Source organism: Siniperca chuatsi, linkage group LG19 (genome assembly GCF_020085105.1).
Source record: "Siniperca chuatsi isolate FFG_IHB_CAS linkage group LG19, ASM2008510v1, whole genome shotgun sequence".
NCBI classification, from domain to species: Eukaryota; Metazoa; Chordata; class Actinopteri; order Centrarchiformes; family Sinipercidae; genus Siniperca; species Siniperca chuatsi.
This window is the reverse complement of record NC_058060.1, coordinates 25708518-25732680: the sequence shown is the minus strand read 5'-3', so window position 1 is coordinate 25732680 and position 24163 is coordinate 25708518. Positions and strand designations below refer to the sequence as shown.

The 24163-nt window shown below is 44.4% G+C and overlaps 2 protein-coding genes across 9 annotated transcripts in view; one reads left to right on the top strand and one right to left on the bottom strand.

Annotated features, from left to right (window-relative positions):
- The first annotated feature begins 6664 nt into the window (after positions 1-6664).
- The window catches only part of LOC122866462 (protein NLRC3-like), an 876731-nt gene continuing 859232 nt past the window's right edge, over positions 6665-24163 (top strand). For 2 of the 5 annotated variants that reach the window (XM_044176153.1, XM_044176156.1), the window contains exons 1-2: positions 6665-6693; positions 7326-7475. In XM_044176153.1, coding sequence (XP_044032088.1) covers positions 7345-7475 — 131 coding nt within the window. In that variant the 5' untranslated portion in view covers positions 6665-6693; positions 7326-7344. The remainder of the gene's footprint in view (positions 6694-7325; positions 7476-24163) is intronic. The other 3 variants (XM_044176154.1, XM_044176157.1, XM_044176158.1) reach the window with 2 other exon arrangements.
- On the bottom strand, positions 19060-21181 carry LOC122866491. 4 transcript variants are annotated; one of them, XM_044176245.1, is made up of 3 exons: positions 19429-21181; positions 19183-19239; positions 19060-19086 (listed from the first exon to the last, which is right to left on the bottom strand). In XM_044176245.1, exon 1 carries the CDS (start codon positions 21060-21062, stop codon positions 20034-20036), a length of 1029 nt encoding a protein of 342 aa, XP_044032180.1. In that variant the 5' UTR covers positions 21063-21181; the 3' UTR covers positions 19060-19086; positions 19183-19239; positions 19429-20033. The 4 variants fall into 4 exon arrangements, with proteins under 4 accessions (XP_044032180.1, XP_044032177.1, XP_044032176.1 ...); XM_044176242.1 differs by having other exon boundaries at positions 19183-21181; XM_044176241.1 differs by having other exon boundaries at positions 19060-19239.

The following is a 24163-nucleotide window of genomic DNA, read 5'->3' as shown; positions in this document are numbered from 1 at the left end:
TTACCACATATTTATTATATCAGTTAATTAGGTTACAATAGATGCAACTGAAGCTGGTCTGTAACTCTGAAGGTGAAGACACTGTTTGCTGCGGAACCGCCTCAAATAATCACTCTTCTACATTAAAAATTTAAAAGCACTTTTTATATGTAAGAAAGTTTGTCTGTTTTTATGATTGTTCTCATTAAAGCTGTGTTCTTTTGTTTGGCTAAAAATCTGCTCTGTGTGTCTTTATTGAAGCTGAAGCTGCTGCTGAAGATGATGATGATGATGATGATGATGATGCTCTGTCTTGTTTCATGACTGGATGGAGCAGAACAGATATGGTCCATAATCTTTACATTTACAAACAGAAACACACTTCAGATGTTTTTTGTGACCATGATTCATGAATATTTTACTAACTAACTGAGGATTATTTTCATTATCAGTTAATATGACAAGACGGTGTAGTCCCTCATTCGTCCAGGAGTGTTCCATCCTAGAAAAGGTTTCAGTCGTAGTCATCTGGACACTGTTTTCAAATTCAAGATGTTTCGGCTCCCATCCGGAAGTCATTCTCAATTGTGAAAATGGTCTGAGAATTCAGAAATGTAAGCTACTCTGTGTTACTTAAGCCCTGCCCTCAGGGAGGAGTCTTCCTGAGTATCTGCTGATTACCCTGCCTAGTTTCACCTGAAACTGACCTTCTTTGTTTCCATGATGGCCCGGTAATCAGTAATCAGACCTATTGTTTTCTGGCTGCACCTCCCAACTGGAATCAAGCGTTTGCGATAATTTGCAATAAGTCTTTTACAGCGCTGTGGAGGAAATTTGGCCCACTCATCTTTGTAGAATAGGATTCAGGTCAGGACTTTGACTAGGCCACTCCAAAGTCTTCATTTTGTCCTTCTTCAGCCATTCAGAGGTGGACTTGCTGGTGTGTTTTGGATCATTGTCCTGCTGCAGAACCCAAGTTCGCTTCAGCTTGAGGTCACGAACAGATGGCCGGACATTCTCCTTCAGGAGTCTTTGGTAGACGGCAGAATTCATGGTTTCATTTATCACAGCAAGTCTTCCACGTCCTGAAGCAGCAAAACAGCCCCAGACCATCACAGTACCACCACCATATTTTACTGTTGGTATGATGTTCTTTTCTGAAATGCGGTGTTATTTTTACGCCAGATGTAATGGGACACACACCTTCCAAAAAGTTCAACTTTTGTCTCTTCAGTCCACAGAGTATTTTCCCAAAAGTATTGGGGATCATCAAGATGTTTTCTGGCAAAAATGAGACAAACCTTAATGTTCTTTTCGCTCAGCAGTGGTTTTTGTCTTGGAGCTCTGCCATGCAGGCCATTTTTGCCCAGTCTCTTTCTTATGGTGGAGTCATGAACACTGACCTTAACTGAGGCAAGTGAGGCCTGCAGTTCTTTGGATGTTGTTGTGGGGTCTCTGAACGGCTGAAGAACAAAATGAAGACTTTGGAGTGGCCTAGTGGAGATAAGTTGAGCAAACTGTTTGCGAATGTTTATTCAACATCTGTTGCATAATACCCGAACCTTATATGGATTCAGATGTGAATTTGATACAGCATTCTAGTCAGGCTGACAGACTTTGGAGTGGCCTAGACAAAGTCCTGACTTGAATCCTATTGAGATGCTGTGGCATGACCTTAAAAAGAAAGTTCATGCTCGAAAATCCTCCAATGTGGCTGAATTACAACAATTCTGCAAAGATGAGTGGGCCAAAACTCCTCCACAGCGCTGTAAAAGACTCATTGCAAGTTATCGCAAACGCTTGATTGCAGTTGTTGCTGCTAAGGGTGGCCCAACCAGTTATTAGGTTTAGGGGGCAATCACTTTTTCCACACAGGGCCATGTAGGTTTGGATTTTGTTTTTCCTTAATAACAACAACCTTCATTTAAAAACTGCATTTTGTGTTTACTTGTGTTATCTTTGACTAATATTTAAATTTGTTTGATGATCTGAAACATTTAAGTGTGACGAACATGCAAAAAAATAAGAAATCAGGAAGGGGGCAAACACTTTTGCACACCATTGTAATTGTTTAGTCTATGAAACGTTACAAAAAGTGAAAAACTGGCATTCACAGTTTCTCAGAGATGATGAGATATATCTTCCATTTGCTTCTTTTGTCTAACTTTTTAAAACTTTAAGTTGTCATATATAACAAAGAAAACAACAAATCCTCACATTTGAGAAGCTGTAACCAGAGAATTTCTGCCCAAATAATGACTGAAATGATGACAGTAAATAGTGATTGTGGTTGTAGTCGGTAGGTGGCGATGTTGTTTAAAGAATGAGATTCAAACTGAGCTTCTGGCGCTCCCCTCTTCCTTCTTTATTAGTGCTAATCATGTATTTATATGTATGTATGTGTTACGGAACAGACCAACCCGGAGACACAGGTAAGGTGATTTCGAAGGTTTATTGATAACAGGGATAATACGAGAACTGAGGAGAGCAAAGAAGATACCGTCCCTTGGATCACTGATAAGAGTGAAGCGCAGGTGCTGGATAGCTGCCCACGAGGCGACGGGAACAGGATTCACCACACTGGTGACGGAAGACACTCCGGAGCCGGGTGAACACTGTTGTCCACAGGAGCCTGGAGTCGAGTGAAGGTTTTGCAGCTCTAGGAAGACTGGAAACGATGACTAGCGGCGTAGTAGAGTCCGTGGTAAACTGAAGGTAGGAAGCGTAGCTCTGTCCTTCTAGCGAACGAGACCGGACACTGACTGAGGTAAGGAGCTGGGTTATATAGGGAGTGGATTGGCTGATTAAATGCAGGTGTGCGAAGGGTGACAGGTGCTGGTAATCAATACTCAGGTGAGGGAGTGCACTGTGAAGGGAGCCTGAAGAGTGAAGTGACTGTGATGTGGTGGAGAGAACATGACAGACTGTGACAGTACCCCCTCCTCCACGGCCAGCTCCTGAGGGCCGAAAGACCCCCCCCTTCCCCCGACACCGCGGCCTGACCTTAGGGGCCAAGCCGATCCGGGAGCCCATAGGGATCCGGTGTGTTGGGCGGTCGACCAGGAGCTTGGGCCGGGCTGGAGATAGACGCGACCTCGGGCGGACGACCAGGAGCCTGGAGACGGCGAGAGGCCGTCGCGACCTCTGGCGGTCGACCAGGAGCCTGGAGACGGCGAGAGGCCGTCGCGACCTCTGGCGGTCGACCAGGAGCTTGGAGACGGCGGGAGGCCGGAGCTGGGACTTGAGAGGAGTCCTCCGGGCTGGAAACCGGAGCGGACTCTGGCGGCTGCTGACCTCCGGGCAGAAAACCGGAGCGAGACTGGAGAGAGACCTCCGGGCGGAAAGCGGGCGAGACTGGAGAGGATACCTCCGGGCTGGAAACCGGAGCGGACTCTGGCCGGCTGCTGACCTCCGGGCAGAAAACCGGAGCCGAGACTGGAGAGGAGACCTCCGGGCCGGAAACCGGAGCCGAGACTGGAGCGGACTCTGGCAGGCTGCTGACCTCCGGGCTGGAATCCGGAGCCTAGACTGGAGAGGATACCTCCGGGCTGGAAACCGGAGCCGAGACTGGAGAGCAGACCTCCGGGCTGGAAACCGGAGCCGAGACTGGAGAGGATACCTCCGGGCTGGAATCCGGAGCGGACTCTGGCAGGCTGCTGACCTCCGGACTGGAATCCGGAGCGGACTCTGGCAGGCTGCTGACCTCCGGGCTGGAATCCGGAGCCGAGACTGGAGCGGACTCTGGCAGGCTGCTGACCTCCGGGCTGGAATCCGGAGCCGAGACTGGAGAGGATACCTCCGGGCTGGAAACCGGAGCCGAGACTGGAGAGGATACCTCCGGGCTGGAATCCGGAGCGGACTCTGGCAGGCTGCTGACCTCCGGACCGGAATCCGGAGCGGACTCTGGCAGGCTGCTGACCTCCGGACCGGAATCCGGAGCGGAGCCTGGGGACACTGGCGACTGGCGGGCCGGCGGCGAAGGCTGGGACCCTCTGGAGACAGACGGCTGAGCCTCAGGGCTGGAGGCAGGCGGCGGCGGCGGCTGGCAGACAGGTTGGGGATTCGTGGATGACCATAGGTTCGGCGGGCCAAACTCCTGGCAGAATCTCGCCAGGAAGAGGTCAGAGAATGGAGAACTGCCTCTTCCTTAACCGCCAGGGATCCAGCCCACTGCAGTGCCGGACCGGCTAGCGAAGCACCACGAAGACTACCTGTGTCCGCTCAGGCGGGAACTGATCAGGGTGTAACAGGAACGCGAAGAAGCACGCCGTGAGGAACTCTTCGCAATTTTCCACTCTACCGGAGAAAATCCCGACTGTAGAAACTCGTCCCACCGCAATAAAGGGACTAGGGAGGCTGAGGATATATCGTTTGGCCAACTCACCCAGGTGAAGTAGGGAAGTTTTGGCCGTCATCCTTGTTCTTGGGTCCGGTCTTCTGTTACGGAACAGACCAACCCGGAGACACAGGTAAGGTGATTTCGAAGGTTTATTGATAACAGGGATAATACGAGAACTGAGGAGAGCAAAGAAGATACCGTCCCTTGGATCACTGATAAGAGTGAAGCGCAGGTGCTGGATAGCTGCCCACGAGGCGGCGGAACAGGATTCACCACACTGGTGACGGAAGACACTCCGGGCCGGGTGAACACTGTTGTCCACAGGAGCCTGGAGTCGAGTGAAGGTTTTGCAGCTCTAGGAAGACTGGAAACGATGACTAGCGGTGTAGTAGAGTCCGTGGTAAACTGAAGGTAGGAAGCGTAGCTCTGTCCTTCTAGCGAACGAGACCGGACACTGACTGAGGTAAGGAGCTGGGTTATATAGGGAGTGGATTGGCTGATTAAATGCAGGTGTGCGAAGGGTGACAGGTGCTGGTAATCAATACTCAGGTGAGGGAGTGCGCTGTGAAGGGGAGCCTGAAGAGTGAAGTGACTGTGATGTGGTGGAGAGAACATGACAGACTGTGACAATATGCTGGTGGGAATGGTTTCCGTCCATCCCTGAGGTTTATCTAAGTGATATTCTTTTAGTGTGACATTATGTCTCTGTTTATAATTGTATAATCTGATAATATTCTGTATCAGATTGTAGAAACTTCTCACATCCTGACGTTAACAACTCATCTAACTTGTCATGTGATGTAAGTCATAGTCAACTTCTATACAGACTGATATATTTCATACATGTTGCCGTGCATGAAGCCTCTTTGTTGAATTTCTTTTCCGTTGACTGAGGAAGATTCAAGTGTTGCACATTTCCAGCCGAGGTGTGTTTTTGGTCCTTCAGGAAAATGAGAACATGAAGGATGTCTGATATGTGATTCAACAACAGATGGAGAGCAGGGTTGACTTTGTTGGTTTGGACAGCAGGTGGCGCTGCTGCATCAATAATCAGCAGAGACTCAAACACACAAACGTACCTTTATCTCCTCTACATTTCCAGCAGGCTGCAAACACTTTTAAACCCAGTCTATAAAACCTACTGGCTGCTGCTACTTATGGCAGCAGCCATCCCCTGCTCCGGTTGGGCCGCAACCTCCTGAACTCTCTGAGCTGCAGCAACCTCCTGAACTCTCTGAGCTGCAGCAACCTCCTGAACTCTCTGAGCTGCAGCAATCCCCTGAACTCTCTGAGCTGCAGCAACCTCCTGATCCACCTGTGCGGCAGCCTCCTGGTTCCCTGGCAGCACTGGTTCCACCGGCTTTTCTGCCAGTCTCTCCGTCGCCGGCCTCCTGTCCCGCTGCCCTGTTGCCAGACCCTGGTCTGGATCTCCAGCCAAGCCTCTGGCCTCCAGAGGGGTTCCGCCTTCGCCGCTGGCCTCCAGTCAGACCTCCAGTGGCCTTCTGTCTTCACCTCCGGTATCCTGTTCGACCCCCGGAGGGTCAATTCCTTCGTAGCCAGCCTCCAGAGGGCTTCCGCCTTTGGCGCCGGTCTCCAAAGAGCTTCTGTCTTCACTTCGGCATCCTGTTCGGCCCGGAGGTCCTCCCACCACCTTCGTCCCCGACCTCCTGAGTTGCTCCGCACGTCTGGTCATCACCCGGACCTGCTCAGCCCTTCAGCCCTGCCTCCTGGGTGCCCACCTGACCTGAGGTTGTGGCACCTGCTCCCACTAACTGTGCTCGTTGTTGTTGGATATGAGACCTAATATGGATGGTAACTGAACTGTGATGGGACGTGAGACTGTTTGTGTAAAGGAGCAGAGTCGGGGGCAGGACACAGCCCTGGGGGGCTCCTGTGCTGAGATGAAAGGTCGTTCACCTTAACCCACTGTCTCCAGATCCAGTGGAGCATGAAGGAGCTGATGCTCAGCTGTGTTTGTGTTCCCTATAAGTCTGTAAAAGAACACATTTAGTTCGGTTTCATTCAGTTTAAAGCACTTTAGTTGGAACTTAAACAAAACAGATTTTTTACATCATTTAAACATTATTTAAGTTCCAACATTTAGACCAAAACTCATTTTAATTCAACCTGTTGAAGCCAAGAGAGACACATCATGTTAAACAGCTGATCTGTGTGAGCACCACACACACACACACACACAGGCGCACGCATGCGCACGGAGACAGAGTCGTGTGATTTCCAGTAAATCGAGGTCAGTGAGGCAGTAAATGGACTGTGTAAGAACAGGGAGGAACCTGAAGCTGAAAGTGTTCAGTTAGTTCAGACTCCATTTTGAGTCAACAAAGCAGAAGGAGGAAACTGAAGGCTGAGGCAGGGTGAGTGTTAATCCAACATTTTTATTATTTTACCGTCAAAGTCTGTGAGTCGGTTTCCTCCCTGTGGACTGTAGAGGAAAGAAATGTGAGAATGACCAGTTTGACTCATCTGTGGACACAAAGTCGTGATGTATACTACGCGTGCTGCTTCCTGTTCTCAGTCTTGTTTGAGACTCTTGAACAGACTTGTTTCCTAAACTCTTGTGTTCTGCGCTCACAGTCAGTGGCTGCTTTTCATTATGCTGACGTGAAGAAGAAGAAGAATGCAGAATAATACATCTGCGGTCTCTTCCTCGCGTCTTTAAGGCCGGGGATCGATCATACACTGATTGACAAACTTAATAAAACTCGTACTGCCCCGCCCACATCCAGTACGTCAACCGTGCTGCGTTCAGGACAAGTGGGAACTTCAGATGCTTACCAATGTCACATGTATACACAGGTTTAATACACATTAAAGCTGCAGTTACCCAAGAAAACAGTGCAGATTTAAAGAAAAGTGACCAGGTGGAGTTCTGGCTGGTTTTATTTTACTGTGTGTGTTTCTTCTTGTTTGTGACTCTTGAATAATCTTGTTCCTCTTGATTCTCGTGTTCTGAGCTCACAGTCAGTGTTTCTGTTTCACCTCTCAGACTGACTGAAGGCCAGAAGATGAGTGTTTGTGTGGAGGAAGAGGAGGACAGAGCAGAGTCTCCAGGATCCAGCTCTCTGTCTCTGAAGAGTGACCGGTCCAAAGGAAACAATCCAGACTTCAGTAATGAACCTGGACCCTCAGACACAAAGTAAGAGAACTGACACTAACTCAGTTATATGACTCATTTTCAGTTTCCTCTGCCGATGCCATGTTTTCTGTTGATTCTGTGTTTGTACATTAAAATGTAATTGCTGCCTAAATTTAACAATCTTTTTGTGACAGAGAAATATTTGATGCCATCTTCCTCTGAGGCTGCATTCAGAATCAGGCGCTGATTCTGTCTGAATCCAGCCTGAGTATCTGTGACAGCTGTCAGTCACCTAGAAGAGTTGTAATCTGATCTGAGAGGACTAATGCAAACTTTAAACCTCCTGATTATCGACAGCAGCAGCAGTTTGTGTGTTTAGAGCTCCCTAAACGGCTTTCATCAGAGAATCTATCAAGGATTCATGTGATACGAATAAAAACATCTTGGTGTTTGCAGAGTTCAGTCCAACAGACAGAGAGCAGAGTCTCCAGGATCCAGCTGTCTGTCTCTGAAGAGTGACCGGTCCAAAGGTCTTCCTCTATTCTTCAGTAATGAACCTGGACCCTCAGACACAAAGTAAGAGACTGTTTTTACTGTAAACTGAGCTGATGGAAGATGAAGCATTGAGGATGAAGACAGAATGCTAAAAGATTTATATTCATGATGCGGAACTATTAGTGCAGATACTGTTTCAAACTAAGATGGATCTCATTTTATTTCTTTAGCAAAACACCTGAGAACCTCCATTTCAGAATTTACTTTTCAAGAAAACATTCATATATTTTTGCCGCCATGTTGAAGTCACTGTAAAGATTTAGAACCATTCACAATCTGAAAGAATCTGCTTCAAACATGTCATTCATTTTCTCATATTTGTCCTCAGAATATTTAGTTGTTGGCTCTTCCTCAGATCAGCTGTTATGATCCACCAGATGCTTCTTGAATCAGTTCATTATAATTGTGCAACATGTGGTGAAAAAGCATTTGTAGAAAAGCTTTGCTCAGCTTGATCAACACTTTGCTTTGAAACATTAGTAAGTGGACCTTTGAGCTCAGATTCTCTCAGCCATATATTGTTCCTGAAGGTGAAGAACAAACATCCATGGGCAGCACGTATCTAAAAGTGATCTGCGGATGGAAAAAGGGGCAGAAAATGATCAAATGCAGAATTGGACCACTTCTGTTTTTTAGAATATTTGAATTGCATTTATACCTTCATTCAATAGTTGACAGTAGAGTGAAGGGAAACAAAGGGAAGGATATACAAGAAAGGAAACTGTGTGGACCTGCAACACCACTGTTACATGCTACGTGTCTTACACTGCTGGTCTTCCACAGTTATTCAGACCACTTCTAACCTCAGTTTAAACCGAACTAACTCAAGCTAAGCTGCCCAAAGTGACTGTAAAACAGTGAAGGACATAATCAGCTGTCTTTAATGGAAGGCTTTTACTGTGAAGTAGTTGCAGGAAGTGTTGAGTTTGTATTAATAACAAACTACAGGCAGATCACTAAATGTTTAATAAGACAGTCAGATAGGAAAAGCAGTTAATTAGTGTTTCTGAAAGCAGGAGAGTTGAGATAAAAGGAACAATCATTGTCATTACAGACTGAAAGCTGAACGCAAACAGAAAAGTAACGACACTTTTACTGTTCTCTGTGACCGTCTGAGCTTCGACACAGTGTCGTCCAAATCATTTTAGTTCTAAAGAAATGTCTTCATAGAGAGAGGAAGAGGAGTCCTGTTTCTGTGGAGGAGCAGCCGTCCTGCTGTGCTTTGTGTCAGGACGTCCTGAAGGATCCGGTCTCCACCAGCTGTGGACACTGGTTCTGCAGACGGTGCATCACCTCATACTGGGACCAGTCTGCTTCATCAGGAGACTCCTCCTGTCCCCAGTGTGGAGACAGATCCAGAACAAGACCTGGACTGCAGACAGCCCGTCAGACCAGCACTGTACAAAGTAAGACTGTACACCTGTCTGCTGATGTTGTCATGTCTGAAAACAGGACTTTCAGTTTAACTACAGGGACATTTATTTTCATAATATTGTTATGAATATCATAGATTCAAAAAAACTTTTATTTATCTGTATTCTCGCTCTCTGTTCAGTCTCAGAATGTTTTTTCTTCTCTTTCAGCAGATAGTGGTCTGCAGGAGGTTTTAGATGAACATAAGATCAGTCTGAGGAGGAGATGTGAACGTGTGACTGAAGGAAGTGATGAAACAGGAAGTGGAACCCTCCTCAACAGGATCTACACTGAGCTCTACATCACAGAGGGACAGAGTGAAGAGGTTAATACCCAACATGAGGTGAGGCAGCTTGAGACAGCTTCCAAGAAGAAGACCCTCCATGACACTCCAATCAAGTGCCACGACATCTTTAAAGCCTTACCCGGCCAACAGGGACACATCAGAGTCGTTCTGACGAACGGCGTCGCTGGCGTTGGAAAAACCTTCTCGGTGCAGAAGTTCACTCTGGACTGGGCAGAGGGCTTGGAAAACCAAGACGTCAGTCTGCTGATTCTGCTTTCGTTCAGGGAGCTGAACCTGATCAGAGATGAGCGGTACAGTCTTCTCGAGCTGCTCCATGTTTTCCATCCAACATTACAGAAGGTCACAGCAGAGAAGCTCGCTGTCTGTAAACTTCTGTTCATCTTTGACGGCCTGGATGAAAGCAGACTTTCATTGGATTTCCACAACAATGAAGTCGTGTCTGATGTCACACAGGAGTCATCAGTCAACGTGCTGCTGACAAACCTCATCGAGGGGAATCTGTTTCCCTCGGCTCTCGTCTGGATCACTTCTCGACCTGCAGCAGCCAATCAGATCCCTCCTTCATGTGTTGGCAGGGTGACAGAAGTACGAGGCTTCACTGACGCCCAGAAGGAGGAGTACTTCAGGAGGAGAGTCAGTGATGAAGAGCTGTCCAGCAGAATCATCTCGCACATCAAGACATCCAGGAGCCTCCACATCATGTGTCTGATCCCAGTCTTCTGCTGGATCACTGCTACAGTTCTGGAGCACATGTTGACTACAGACCAGAGAGGAGAGCTGCCCAAGACCCTGACTGACCTGTACTCACACTTCCTGCTGGTTCAGACAAAGAGGAAGAAGCAGAAGTATGATGAGGGACATGAGACGAGTCCACAGGAGCTGATGGAGGCTGACAGGGAAGTTCTTCTGAAGCTGGGGAGGCTGGCGTTTGAACAGCTGGAAAAAGGAAACATCATGTTCTACCAAGAAGACCTGGAGCAGTGTGGTCTGGATGTCTCAGAGGCCTCGGTGTACTCAGGAGTCTGTACAGAGATCTTCAAAAGAGAGAGTGTGATCTTCCAGAAAACAGTCTACTGCTTTGTTCATCTGAGCGTTCAGGAGTTTCTGGCTGCAGTCTACATGTTCCACTGTCACACCGACAGGAACAGAAAGGTACTAAAGGACTTCCTGGGGAAAGACTGGAAACACAAGGGCTCAATCCTAAAGTCTTTTCTGGGAAAAAAACGCCTTAATCAACATTCAACCCTGGATGACTTCTTGATGGGAGCCATGGAGAAATCTCTGAAGAGTAAAACTGGCCACCTGGACCTGTTTGTCCGCTTCCTTCATGGCCTCTCTGTGGAGTCCAACCAGAGACTCTTAGGAGGCCTGCTGGGTCGGACAAAGAGAAGATCAAAAATCATCCAGAGAGCCATCAACAACTTGAAGAAGATGAACAGTGATGAGATCTCTCCTGACAGAAGCATCAACATCTTCCACTGTCTGACGGAGATGAACGACCACTCAGTCCATCAGGAGATCCAAGAGTCAGAGAACAGATCAGAGAAGGAACTCTCTGAGATCCACTGCTCAGCTCTGGCCTACATGCTGCAGATGTCAGAGGAGGTTCTGGATGAGTTGAACCTGAAGAAGTACAAGACATCAGAGGAGGGACAACGGAGACTGATTCCAGCTGTGAGGAACTGCAGAAAGGCTGTGTAAGTCCAGGTGTGGTTATCAACACTGTAAAGTAAAGCTGAAGCCATCAGTATTAGAGTAAAGATACACACTTTACACACATGCACAATATAAAACTTCCACACTATAAGTTTCCTAAACTAGTAATAAACCTGTTGATAAATACTTCTACATGTGTTAAACTACAAATGTCTACAAAATCATTTTTGTGTTTATAGCTATCAAGTTCATCTTCTAACTTCAGAGCATCCCCCTCTCCATCCTCATTAAATAAAATCTGCAACTTTACATTGTTTAGTTCCAACGATGAATGTCTTTTCATGTGTTTTGCTACATTAGAAATGAGTTAGATTTACAAACAGTGAGGAAGCTCTCTCTCTGTCTACCTCTCTCTGGTAGGATTTGAATGGACTGGTCTGTAAACTGGTTTATTCCAAAGCTGCTTTAGTAATGTTCACTGATAGAGAGCGTTTTTTAAAGCTTGTCCCATTTTCTCACCTTCTCCATCTGGTCACCTTAATGTGAGAAATGATATCAGTTTGCAAACACAAACTGTCGGACAACGTGTTTCCTTTCTGCACCATTTCACATCAGTGACTCTAAAGGCAAGATATTTAGAGAAAATAGCAGCACACATTTCCACTGTGGTTTTCATTGAGTTAGCAGCCAGTCTTTGTGTATTTAGCAGCTGATTTCCTCAGACAGCAGCTCATTACACAGTCAGCTGCTGGGACGGCCTCCAGGTTCATTCTGCCAGTGAAGGAGAGCTCAGCAGGTTCAGTTCAGTGGAGGGATTTTTACCGTCACCAAGCTCAGAGGAGAAATTATATTGTTGTAGTCTTTACTTCAGCCAGGTGAACTCCACTTGAGAAGAAACTGTTACCTAAAAAAAAAAAAAAAAAAAAAAAAAAAAAAAAAAGCTGCCACCATATACGTCACCTCTGCATATTTATAACACAATATAAATAATTCAAATCCTTTGCATTAAAATGAGGTTTGGGGGTTTAGTTACTCTTAAAGAAAATGTGATGTCGTCTTTCTGTTGCTTTATTCTTTTGACATGTTTTTATTGTTTCTGTCTATGTTCATTTGTCAACTATGTTTTTGCGTCTTTTAATGTTACTTTAACTTTGGCTTGCTCTTGTTTTGTACTTTGTAAGTGCTAAATAAATAAAGTTATTATTATTAAATTAATTGAATGTGATGATGAAAAGCAGATGGGGTGACCTAATAAGATTCATTAAAGATGAAGAGGAGGGCTTCCTTGTTTAGGTAGGCAGTTCTGTTTGGCCCCTTGAACTGATTTTTAGGGGCATTTACTAAACACTGAAATAATTATTACATTATATTGTCAAATAAACACTCAATTTGTGGGACAAATACAAAGCACAGAGCAGCTTCTGAGCAGGTTAACAAGGGGGGTGGCTTTAAAACCTACAGTGACTTTACAGCTCATTGAACATCGCATTAAAATAACGTTTAACAAACACAAAGCACAGCACACTGTTCATCAAAGTATGACACGTTTACATTGCAGTCATTTGGCACTTTTGTCTAAAGCTGCAATTTGGGCTTTCTGATGTTACTCAAGGACACATTGACATGTGGACAGGAGGAGCTCAAATTTCAAACCACAAATCTTGTGATCAATAAAGTATCAGATTTTTTTATACTTAAGTTTTATATTCTCCATCATCACAGACTTTCTGGCTGTCGACTCTCAGAGACTCACTGTGAAGTCGTGGCCTCAGCTCTGAAGTCCAACCCCTCCCATCTGAGAGAGCTGGTGCTGAGTGAAAACAACCTGCAGGATTCAAGAGTGAAGCTGCTGTCTGCTGGACTGGAGAGTCCACACTGTAGACTGGAGACTCTGAGGTCAGTTCATGTATTTTGCCCTTGTTCAGTGTATATCTACCAAATTTGAATCCATGACAGAAGTTTTAAATTTCCTTCAGTTCTCGTTTTCTGGGTTTGTCTAAGCTCAAATCACAACAGATATTTTTAAAAGTTTGACAGTCTGAACAGTTTGGCTCCAAATTTAGTCTGTACTCAATCTGGGTTGATGTTATTAAGGAAACTGTGGGATTTATCCTTCAGTGTGCTGCGAAATTAAATCAAGATCTGTATTTTGTTACATGTGAGACACATCTATATATAAATAAAATAAAAGATCAACACATTTTCAGGAATAATGTCTTTTTATACATAACCTTCAGAACACAGTATTTTACAGGAACGTCTACATTTATACATAAAGCCCCTCTCTCTCACATACAGACACAAACACACTCTAAAACTCACATACAGGAGCACAGAGACAGAGAAAGGTGTTTGAAGCATTGTGTCTGATCCGTCACCAACGACACTTCAACATGTAACGATGCTTCCTGTCAGAAAATGATGTCACCTTGTGTTCCGACTCCACCAGTAAACAGGAGCATAAATAATACACGGTATTTGTACGGGAAGGTACTAGGTTACATTTAAGATGAAGAGAACATGCTTCTCACTTTGCTCAGTGTTCCTTTGATCCAGTTCTAAAGATGAATGAGGATGAAGCTCACAGTCAGTCAGCTGTGTGTTGATGGAGATGCCACAACATTCATACAACTATTCATGTCAACACAGATCAATAACATGCTGCTGATCTCAGTCAAGTCTGGAATGGTTTTCAGACATGTTGTTACTTTTGCTACTTTCATTTTCTTCCTATTTCTAATTCATAACAATTGTGTCATTTTATGAAAAATACTAAGATGTTTTCTGTGGAGTTCCAAAATGGCAAATGTGAAATAAATAAGACTGTATGAAATAGTAAACAAATAAATAAATAATACTATAAGTAAAAACAAAACTTTACAAACCTCTTCCCATCTGTCCCTGCACTTCTGATGTTCTCATTTCAAACCACAGATTTAGACTATTCTCATCACCACTGCTGACATTTGGATGATGTCTGCAGAAGGCTGACATGATGATGATCCACAATAACACAATGACAAAGTCACTCTACTCATTTTAGGGAGAAGCTCATTGATTAGGACAGAGTGATGTTGAGCTACACATTTCAAACCTGAACACATCTGATCGGATTATTAATGGATTTTTATCTCCATCTTTTATTCTTTATTCAGATTGAGTTGGTGCAGGTTGACAGAGATCAGCTGTGCTTCTCTGGCCTCAGCTCTGAAGTCCAACCCCTCCCATCTGAGAGAGCTGTGGCTGAGACACATCATGCTGCAGGATTCAGGAGTGAAGCTGCTGTGTGATTTTCTGGAGAGTCCACACTGCAGACTGGAGACTCTGAGGTCAGTTCACTGACTCTGTTACTATTATAGATCTTGTGTTTAATTAACATTTGAACCTAGTTTATGTTCATACATAACTTACATCCATACAGTTGTAAATTTCCTTTTGTCCATATTTTCATGTTTCTTGCACTAAATTTAGTCTGCAGTCACAAAAGACTTCAGTTAAAGAAACTGTAGAAAATGTCCCCTGTTAGCTGTTGAAGTAAATTAATGTGTACAATTTTTAGTTAAAGGTCACATCTGTATACAGAAGATCCTCTGAACTAATATTTGTTTTAAATGAATTAAGTTTAGTTGCTGATATAGAAATATTTCTTTGATTTCTGTTAACGTCAATGTGTTTTCATAAATGATGTCTGATCATTGATATTGATCCTTCAGAACACACACACACACACACACACACACACACAGATCAAAGCATATTTCTAAATGCAGCTGTTTAAAGCATAAATATAGTTTTTCTGCTGTAATTCCAGACCTGACTGAGATCAGCAGCATGTTATTGATCTGTGTTGACATGAATAGGTGTATGAATGTTGTGCTGACATGATGATGATCCACAATAACACAATGACAAAGTCACTCTACTCATTTTAGGGAGAAGCTCATTGATTAGGACAGAGTGATGTTGAGCTACACATTTCAAACCTGAACACATCTGATCGGATTATTAATGGATTTTTATCTCCATCATTTATTCTTTATTCAGATTGAGTTACTGCAGTTTGTCAGAGACCAGCTGTGCTTCTCTGGTCTCAGCTCTGAAGTCCAACCCCTCCCATCTGAGAGAGCTGGACCTGAGAGGAAACGAGCTGCAGGATTCAGGACTGAAGCTGCTGTCTGCTGGACTAGAGAGTCCACACTGCAGACTGGAGACTCTGGGGTCAGACACCATTTTTGACTTCTGTGCTGAGATTAATATGATGTGAAACTTGTGGTGACACTAAACTGCAGACATAAGGCTGATATTAGACTGGTCCACACTGAGTATCTTAATGCTAATATCTGTTTTCTTCTTCAGTGGTTTAGTCCATTGACTGTGGCAGAGCGATGTTGAGCTACACATTTAAAACCTGAATATAACAAGAAAAATCTCCACTGGATAATTCACTCTGAACCTCTTACACACTTGATTTTCATCTCAAATGTCACCTTATGGGTTTTTTAAAGAAAATAAAAACATGCATAAATACAAAGAATAAATAAATAATCTCTGTTTCAACTGTCAGACAATAACAAATATATTCAGTATTTCTTTTTCCAACATGTTTATGAAGCTATATGATGCTTATACTGACTGAAGAGTTTAAACTGAAGAAGCTCTGATTTTATGACTCCACTATTCCTAAAAGAAATGTTGTAGATTTCTTTTGTTCACATTTCTGACATGTTTGGCATATTTGGAAACTTTGGGATCTTAAATCAGTTTCTGTGGGTTTTTATTTGTGTTTGGCTGCACAACATGAGTTTGTAGAGATGGAGCCACTGGTGGAGCTGGCAGAGGTTAAGAGGTGAAGTCAGTACGTCTTTATTGAAGCAGCAGCACGATGTCATTAAAATTAATGAGAGCTCTTTTTCACGTCTTGTATTTTACAGTTTTGAACCTGCAGCCTGTTGGGTTCAGGTGATTGGAGTTTCCATTTTATAAACTTCTACTTTCTAAACCTTCTTCAGTTCTGAGCAGATTATTAAACACTGAATGATTTCAAGCAGGAACATTGTCTTCTAAAGTTACATCATTTATTCTTTATTCAGATTGAGTGACTGCAGTTTGTCAGAGATCAGCTGTGCTTCTCTGGCCTCAGCTCTGAAGTCCAACCCCTCCCATCTGAGAGAGCTGGACCTGAGAGGAAACGAGCTGCAGGATTCAGGAGTGAAGCTGCTGTCTGCTGGACTGGAGAGTCCACACTGTAGACTGGAGACTCTGAGGTCAGACACCATTTTTTACTTCTGTGCTGAGATTAATATGATGTGAAAGTTGTGGTGACACTAAACTGCTGACATAAGGCTGATATTAGACTGATCCACACTGAGTATCTTAATGCTGAAGTCTGTTTTCTTCTTCAGTGGTTTAGTCCATTGACTGTGGCAGAGCAATGTTGAGCTACACATTTAAAACCTGAATATAACAAGAAAAATCTCCACTGGATAATTCACTCTGAACCTCTTAAACTCTTGATTTTCATCTCAAATGTCACCTTATGGGTTTTTTAAATAAAATCAAAACATGCATAAATACAAAGAATAAATAAATAATCTCTGTTTCAACTGTCAGACAATAACAAATATATTCAGTATTTCTTTTTACAACATGTTTATGAAGCTATATGATGCTTATACTGACTGAAGAGTTTAAACTGAAGAAACTTTGATTTTATGACTCCACTGTTCCTAAAAGAAATATTGTAGATGTCTTTTGTTCACATTTCTGACATATTTGGCATCTTTGGAAACTTTGGGATCTTGAGTCGAATCTGAAATCAGTTTCTGTGGGTTTTTATTTGTGTTTGGCTGCACAACATGAGTTTGTATAGATGGAGCCACTGGTGGAGCTGGCAGAGGTTAAGAGGTGAAGTCACTACGTCTTTATTGAAGCAGCAGCACGATGTCATTAATATTAATGAGAGCTCTTTCTGACTTCTTGTATTTTACAGTTTGAACCTGCAGCCTGTTGGGTTCAGGTGTTTGGAGTTTCCATTTTCTAAACTTCTACTTTCTCAACTTTCTTCAGCTCTGAACAGATTATTAAACACTGAATGATTTCAAGCAGGAACATTGTCTTCTCAAGTTACATCATTTATTCTTTTTTCAGATTGAGTTGCTGCAGTTTGTCAGAGATCAGCTGTGCTTCTCTGGCCTCAGCTCTGAAGTCCAACCCCTCCCATCTGAGAGAGCTGGATCTGAACTTCAACAAGCTGCAGGATTCAGGAGTGAAGCTGCTGTCTGCTGGCCTGGAGAGTCCACACTGCAGACTGGAGACTCTAAGGTCAGTTCACTGACTGTTACTATTGTAGATCTGATATGTTTAATTAACATTTGAACCTAATTTATGTAAGTTACATCCATAAAGTTGTAAATTTATTTTAGTTCATATTTTCATGTTTCTTGTACTGAATTTAGTCACAAAAGACAGTTTCTTAAAGAAACTGTAGAAAATGTCCACTGTTAAGGCCTTTAAACAGCAACACGAATAAACGGCACAAAATTGAGAATAATTTGGATGTGAATTTTGACTATTCACATCAAGCGCGACGAGATTTTGTGAAAAAATTATTATGATTCTAAAAAACAATTTTAAAACACTTTGTTTTGTCAATGTGATTTTTCCGGATTGATACAGAATATCAGATTTTCCGACCTGAAAACGTGACCCACGTGAATCATGCAGATGCAGATATGTTAAAACTATGTTATGGTCGCGCTAGCTTCTCCGTCCTCTCCTCCACGTGTTTGACCGAGGGCGGGCTCAGCTCCTACACACAGCGGACAGCAGAGCGGCCGCGGTGGAGACAGTGAACCAGGTGAAGTGAAGGGAACGTACTGGAGTTGACGACAACTCGAGGAAAAAGCAGAAAAGCCATTTTTCCACCTGCTTTGTCCACAGTTGTTGTTACAACCACAGCGCGCTTATTAAGCTAATAGCTAAGTGTTCCGAACGAGCTTCAAAGAGGTCAAAGTTCATTAATGTAAAGCAGGATGTTGCTGCTGCAGCTGGTGGAGCTGGAGCTCATGTTGAACCGGTTTGTATCGGACTGCAGCTGATGATGCTTTTCATTCTGGATCCATCTGATGATGCTTTTCTCCATCGATCCATCGATCCATCGATCGATCGGTTTGGAAAACTGGTGAAAACGGTGAGAAACGCCGTCACGACGACCCAGAGCCCAAAGTGACGCCTTCACCGTGTCGTCGTGTCCGACCGACAGTCCGAAGCTTGACGTTATTAACAAACATTACAGTTATTACAGTCGTTCAGAGGAAAAGCAGCAGATCTGCACATCTGAGGAGCTGCAGCCAGGAAGTGATTTACAGGAAAAATGACTTCAACCATCAAAACAGCTGCTGATTAATTTTCTGTCAAACAGTTGGGTAGTTTAATTTATAACAATTTTTTTTTTTTCAATATAGTTTTTCTGCTGTAATTCGAGACCTGACTGAGATCAGCAGCATGTTATTGATCTGTGTTGACATGAATAGGTGTATGAATGTTGTGCTGACATGATGATGATCCACAATAACACAATGACAAAGTCACTCTACTCATTTTTGGGAGAAGCTCATTGATTAGGACAGAGTGATGTTGAGCTACTGTAACCGTCGTACTTCTGCGTTGTGTAGATCTTGCGGTGTGGTGCACAAGGAGCACGTAACACAGTGGAACGTTCGGAGGCGCTCTCCGTTTAATCTGGTTGACAATAATAGATATGATTAACATGTGCTTAAGTGTCGATCCAGCCCAAAACTCTTCCCAACACGGGATTTACAAAAAGGGACAACATACCTGGTTGACAATAATAGATATGATTAACATGTGCTTAAGTGTCGATCCAGCCCAAAACTACAGGAAACACAATTGACATAGTTAGCATTCCACGCATACCTTCTTCCAATCAATAAAGCACGATGACGGAGCGACATCGGTGCTCAATATAAACTTAAATGGCAGTATAACAGTGTAGTAATGATAAATTAGGGCAAAATAATAACAGAAGACACTTAAAACAGGGGATTACACAAGATGACTTACCTCTTCCCAACACGGGATTTACAAAAAGGGAAGAGGAAGTCGCGACCCTCGTATTTATACAGGTGCAGCCGGGGGACACACGAAGAAGAAATTAAATAAAAATACAGAAGAAGGGGCTGGAGGACCAAAGCAGCACAGCAAATCAAAAGCCAGGTATGAAACAGTGACAAATAAAAGAACAATTTTGTGTAATTATATTATAAATAATGAACATGTTACATTCACCCCTAGAATTACACAAAATACCAGGCACAATTCTCGAGTACAGGAAACCAATCACCACTGTTCCCAATATGCTAATGAGGAATACTTAATTACCATTACAGCTACACACCCAGTTACGAAAACCATCAAAAGATTAGCGTGAGAAAAAGGACTGGCCAAATCCCATCTACACACATAGGGAAAAAGAATATGCCCACCTACATATTCTATACATATGTAACTGTAATACACCTCAGAATAGACTAGACCCATGTCAAATAATTTCAAATGACAAACTCAAAATGACAACATTACAAAAATGTTGCAAACCTCTCATAAAATAAAAATGGAAAACAAAACTGTATTCCAACACCAAAAACTCCAAAGACCGACGCAAGTCACTAGTGCATAATTTCAATAAGTCTAGACACTGGTCTCAGTAACCGTCCAGCTCGGGATCTACGGTCAGGAACAGTGTCAACTTCAGTCACCATAGGGTCATCCGTAACACTGCCAGATGCTGATGGTAACTCAGACACCCATGCCCTTGTCCGAAACTCAACTGACCCCGAAGCAACATCAGTGACTGCTGACCTGTCTACACTGATGTCCACTGAACTTGATGCAAGGGACACAACATCCTGTTCCTGAGCATTAGAATCTGAATCAGACAGAGGCAGGAAGTTCACTGGCATTATCAGATTACGATGAACAACTTTTATCTGACCACTGGTGGGGTTCTGAATCTTAAAGGTGTGGCTCTCATCGTTTTTCTCGATCACGACATAGATTGTGTTTTCCCAACGATCAGCGAGCTTCCGTTTTCCACGCTCCCCCTTGTTGGCTAATAACACTCGATCATCCACATCCACCGGAGCCCCACGCACTTTCTTGTTGTACAGATCACTGTGGCGCTGAAGTTGTTTAGTTGCCATTGATTGTGCTATGGCCACTGCTTCACACAAGTTTTTTCGCAAGGACTCAACATAACGATCATAGTCCACAACTTCTGGATCATTGAGAACCGAACCAAATATCACATCCACCGGGAGTCGCGGCACTCTACCGAACATGAGCAGGAACGGAGCATAGCCAGTTGTCTCGTGTACAGTGCAGTTATAAGCAAATGTCAATGATTTCAGGGCATCGGGCCAACGGTGTTTTGCTCTAGGGGGCAGTGCTCGAATCATGTTACCTAGCGTACGGTTCATCCTTTCACATGAGCCATTACCCATGGGGTGATAGGGTGTAGTGTGCGATTTTTGCACCCCAGCCACGCTCAGCAACTCCGCAATTAGAGCGCTCTCAAAGTTGGCTCCCTGATCGGAATGAAGCCGCTTTGGAAATCCATAAATGCAAAAGTAGTTATTCCATAGCTGATGAGCGACTGCTTTGGCTGACTGGTTGGGACACAGGAAGGCGTGTGCCATTTTAGTGAAATGGTCCGTGGCGACAAGCACATCCAAGGACCTATTAGCGGAATCTTCAGCCGACCAAAAATCGATGCTGACCAGTTCAAGAGGCTCAGAGGCACGAATGTTTCCTAGTGGTGCTCAGCCTCCGGCTCAGGGACTTCCCAACCACACACCGCCTGCAGCGCTTGACATACTCTGCCACGTCTTTAGAGAGCCCCAACCAATGAAACCTCTGCCTCGCCAAATACAGAGTCCTTTGCTGTCCCTGATGGCCAGCCTCATCGTGAACCCCATGCAAAACTTTACGTCGCAACGAGAGAGGAACAACAAACAGGTAGGTCTTCTTTTTAGTTACTGGATTCTTTGCAACACGGTACAGAACTCCATCTTTCATAGTTAGTTTCTTCCAGTTCCTCAACAACTTGATCACTTCAGCAGATTCCTTAGCACGCTCCCTCCTAGATGGTCTCCGTCCTCTTTCCACATACACGATCACTCTGTTCAAATCCAAATCATTCCTTTGTTTCTCTTTTAACTCATCGTGGGACAGCACGTCAGAGCCAATATTTGGGGGTACCAGGATTGTCTGGGAGAACTGTGGCAAGAGCAATGCGTGTGCAACCAACTCAGCGTCACTATCTTTACATTGACTGAGCACAGCAGCAACTTCCTGAGATGAAAGCGGAGCCAGACGCAACATCTGCTGCACATTGCGTAAAGACAGGCTGGCCACACTCGGATGTCAAATCAGGTGGATTGGCAGACCACCGAAAAGCATCCTGAACACCAGTGGTGCCCACAGCCGCAGCCTCAGCAAGTAACTTGGCATACGGCACTCTGGTCAAACGATGGGACGTACTGGACTGCACAAAAGGCTCTCTGCTTAAAGCGTCAGCAACCACATTTCTGGGTCCTGGAATGTACTTGATATCGAACTGGAAAGGTGCAAGCTTAGCAATCCACCTCTGCTCACACGCATCCAGACGAGCTTTGGACAATATATAAGTTAACGGGTTATTGTCTGTCCACACGGTGAACTGATGACCTCTCAACCAGTGGTGGAACTTATCGCACACCGCCCACTTAAGTGCGAAAAACTCTAGTCTGTGCGCAGGATATTTTGACTGAGCATAACTGAGGGACTTACTAGCGAATGCAATTGGCCTGGCTGTTGTACCACCAGCAGGAACTTGCGACAAGACAGCGCCTAACCCGTCTGTAGAGGCGTCGACAGAAAGCAAAAACGGGTCAGTAAAGTTCGGGTGCGCGAGAATGACTTGGTCTAACAGGGCTTGTTTTAATTTGTTGAACGCTGACCTACATTCTTCAGTCCAGTCAACAGCACTAAGTTTCTTACGAACCTGACACTTTCTACGAGTTCCGTGAGGACCTTTCGACCCTGATGTGAGTCGAAACAGTGGTTTGGCTATAGTAGAACAGCCCTCAATAAACTGCTGGTAATACACCACCATACCAAGGAACGAACGAACTTTGCGCTGAGATGGGACATCAGTGCCATCCTCCATAAGGTCAGATTCTGTCAAAGAGGTTATGGCTGCAACTTTATCTGGGTCAGACTGAATACCATCAGCGCTGATGATATGACCGAGAAACTTAACTGACCGTCTTAGAAAGTTGCATTTCTTGGGCGCGAGCTTGAGGTTATGTAACTGTAGTCTCTGAAAGACCATCTGTAAACGTTCAAGAGCCATATTTTCAGTGGGCGCGAACACGAGGACATCGTCCAGATAGCACAACAAACTGAGGAAGTTTTGATCGCCAAAGATCCCTAACATCATCCTCATGAACGCGCCGGACTGTTACAAAGGCCCTGAGGCATCCTATTATATTCATACAGACCAAATGGTGATGGGAAGGCTGTATATTTCCTGTCATCCTCATGAACCTCCACATTGTAATATCCTGAAGTGAGATCCATTGTTGAGAAAAAGGCATTACCACCCAAGGCTGATAAGGCATCGGCAGGATGAGGGAGCGGATGCGCGTCTTTGACAGTTCGTGCATTGAGCCAGCGGAAATCATTGCATATTCTCAAGTCACGGTTTTCTTTGAGACTATCACCAGGGGTGACGCAAACTCACTGCTGGACTTCCTAATGATCTCACGCTCTTCCATGTCATCCAAAACCTCTCTCAGTTTCTCATATTGTGTTGGTGGTATGCGCCTACACGGGAGTCTGAAAGGTTTTTCGTCTGTGACTCTGATACGGTGCAGGTACCCAGTGGCCTTGCCGCAATCTAACTTGTCTCTAGAGAAAATAGACTGGTACTTTACAATAAGTTCTGCCAACCTAGCTTTGTACTCGAAGAAACCTCACATGACTCAATGTCTATGTCTGACAAACCTAGATCACACAACTCAGACTGGGGCGAACTAGCAGCAGTACACTGTGCCTTAGCTCGGGAATGGTCAGGTAAGGTGGACGTGTCAGACACAAGACTGGGCTCAGTTTTACCGGCTTTCTGATACTGTACTTGCTGACCAATGACAGACTGAGTACCACCAAACCTCTCAACTGACTCACACAGAGACACGTCAGCTACCTTAGCATTTCGTTTTAGGATGACATGCTTGTGGAATGGGTTCATTACTTTTAGTGGAAGCCAACCATCCTCCCTCAATAGAGCAACTGACCTAGCAAGTATAACTGTTCTTGGTCTGGACTTAGAGCTTGTAGGCTCCACTAATACTTCACTACCAACAAACCGTTTGTCCACATACTGCAGTTTGGCCCACACCAAGTGCTCAGTCATCGGCTCCAAAGTGACAGCTCTCCTGAGTTTGACAGTGCCAATCACATCTGGGACATCCTCGGTTTCCACCCCAGCCATCAAACTCAACAGCCGACGTTCTGCATCACTCCTGCATCCGTGCACAGCAGAGCCCTGATCCTGAAGTTCCCGCTTTAGTCCACTGATCACGCACGCAACAGGTTACTGCCAACAATCAAATCATCACTCTGGCCATTGACAACTAAGGTAGGGACGATTACTCTGCAGCCGTACATTTCCATTTCGATGTCGCACATGCCTTGGGGCAACGTTCTGGAACCCCCACACCCAATTAACACAATGTTTGTGGGCTGAAGGATGGGG

What these genes read in the sequence shown, in the direction of transcription:
- LOC122866491 (XM_044176242.1), bottom strand. Translation starts at nt 21,062, where the DNA reads ATGGCACACGCCTTCCTGTGTCCCAACCAGTCAGCCAAAGCAGTCGCT.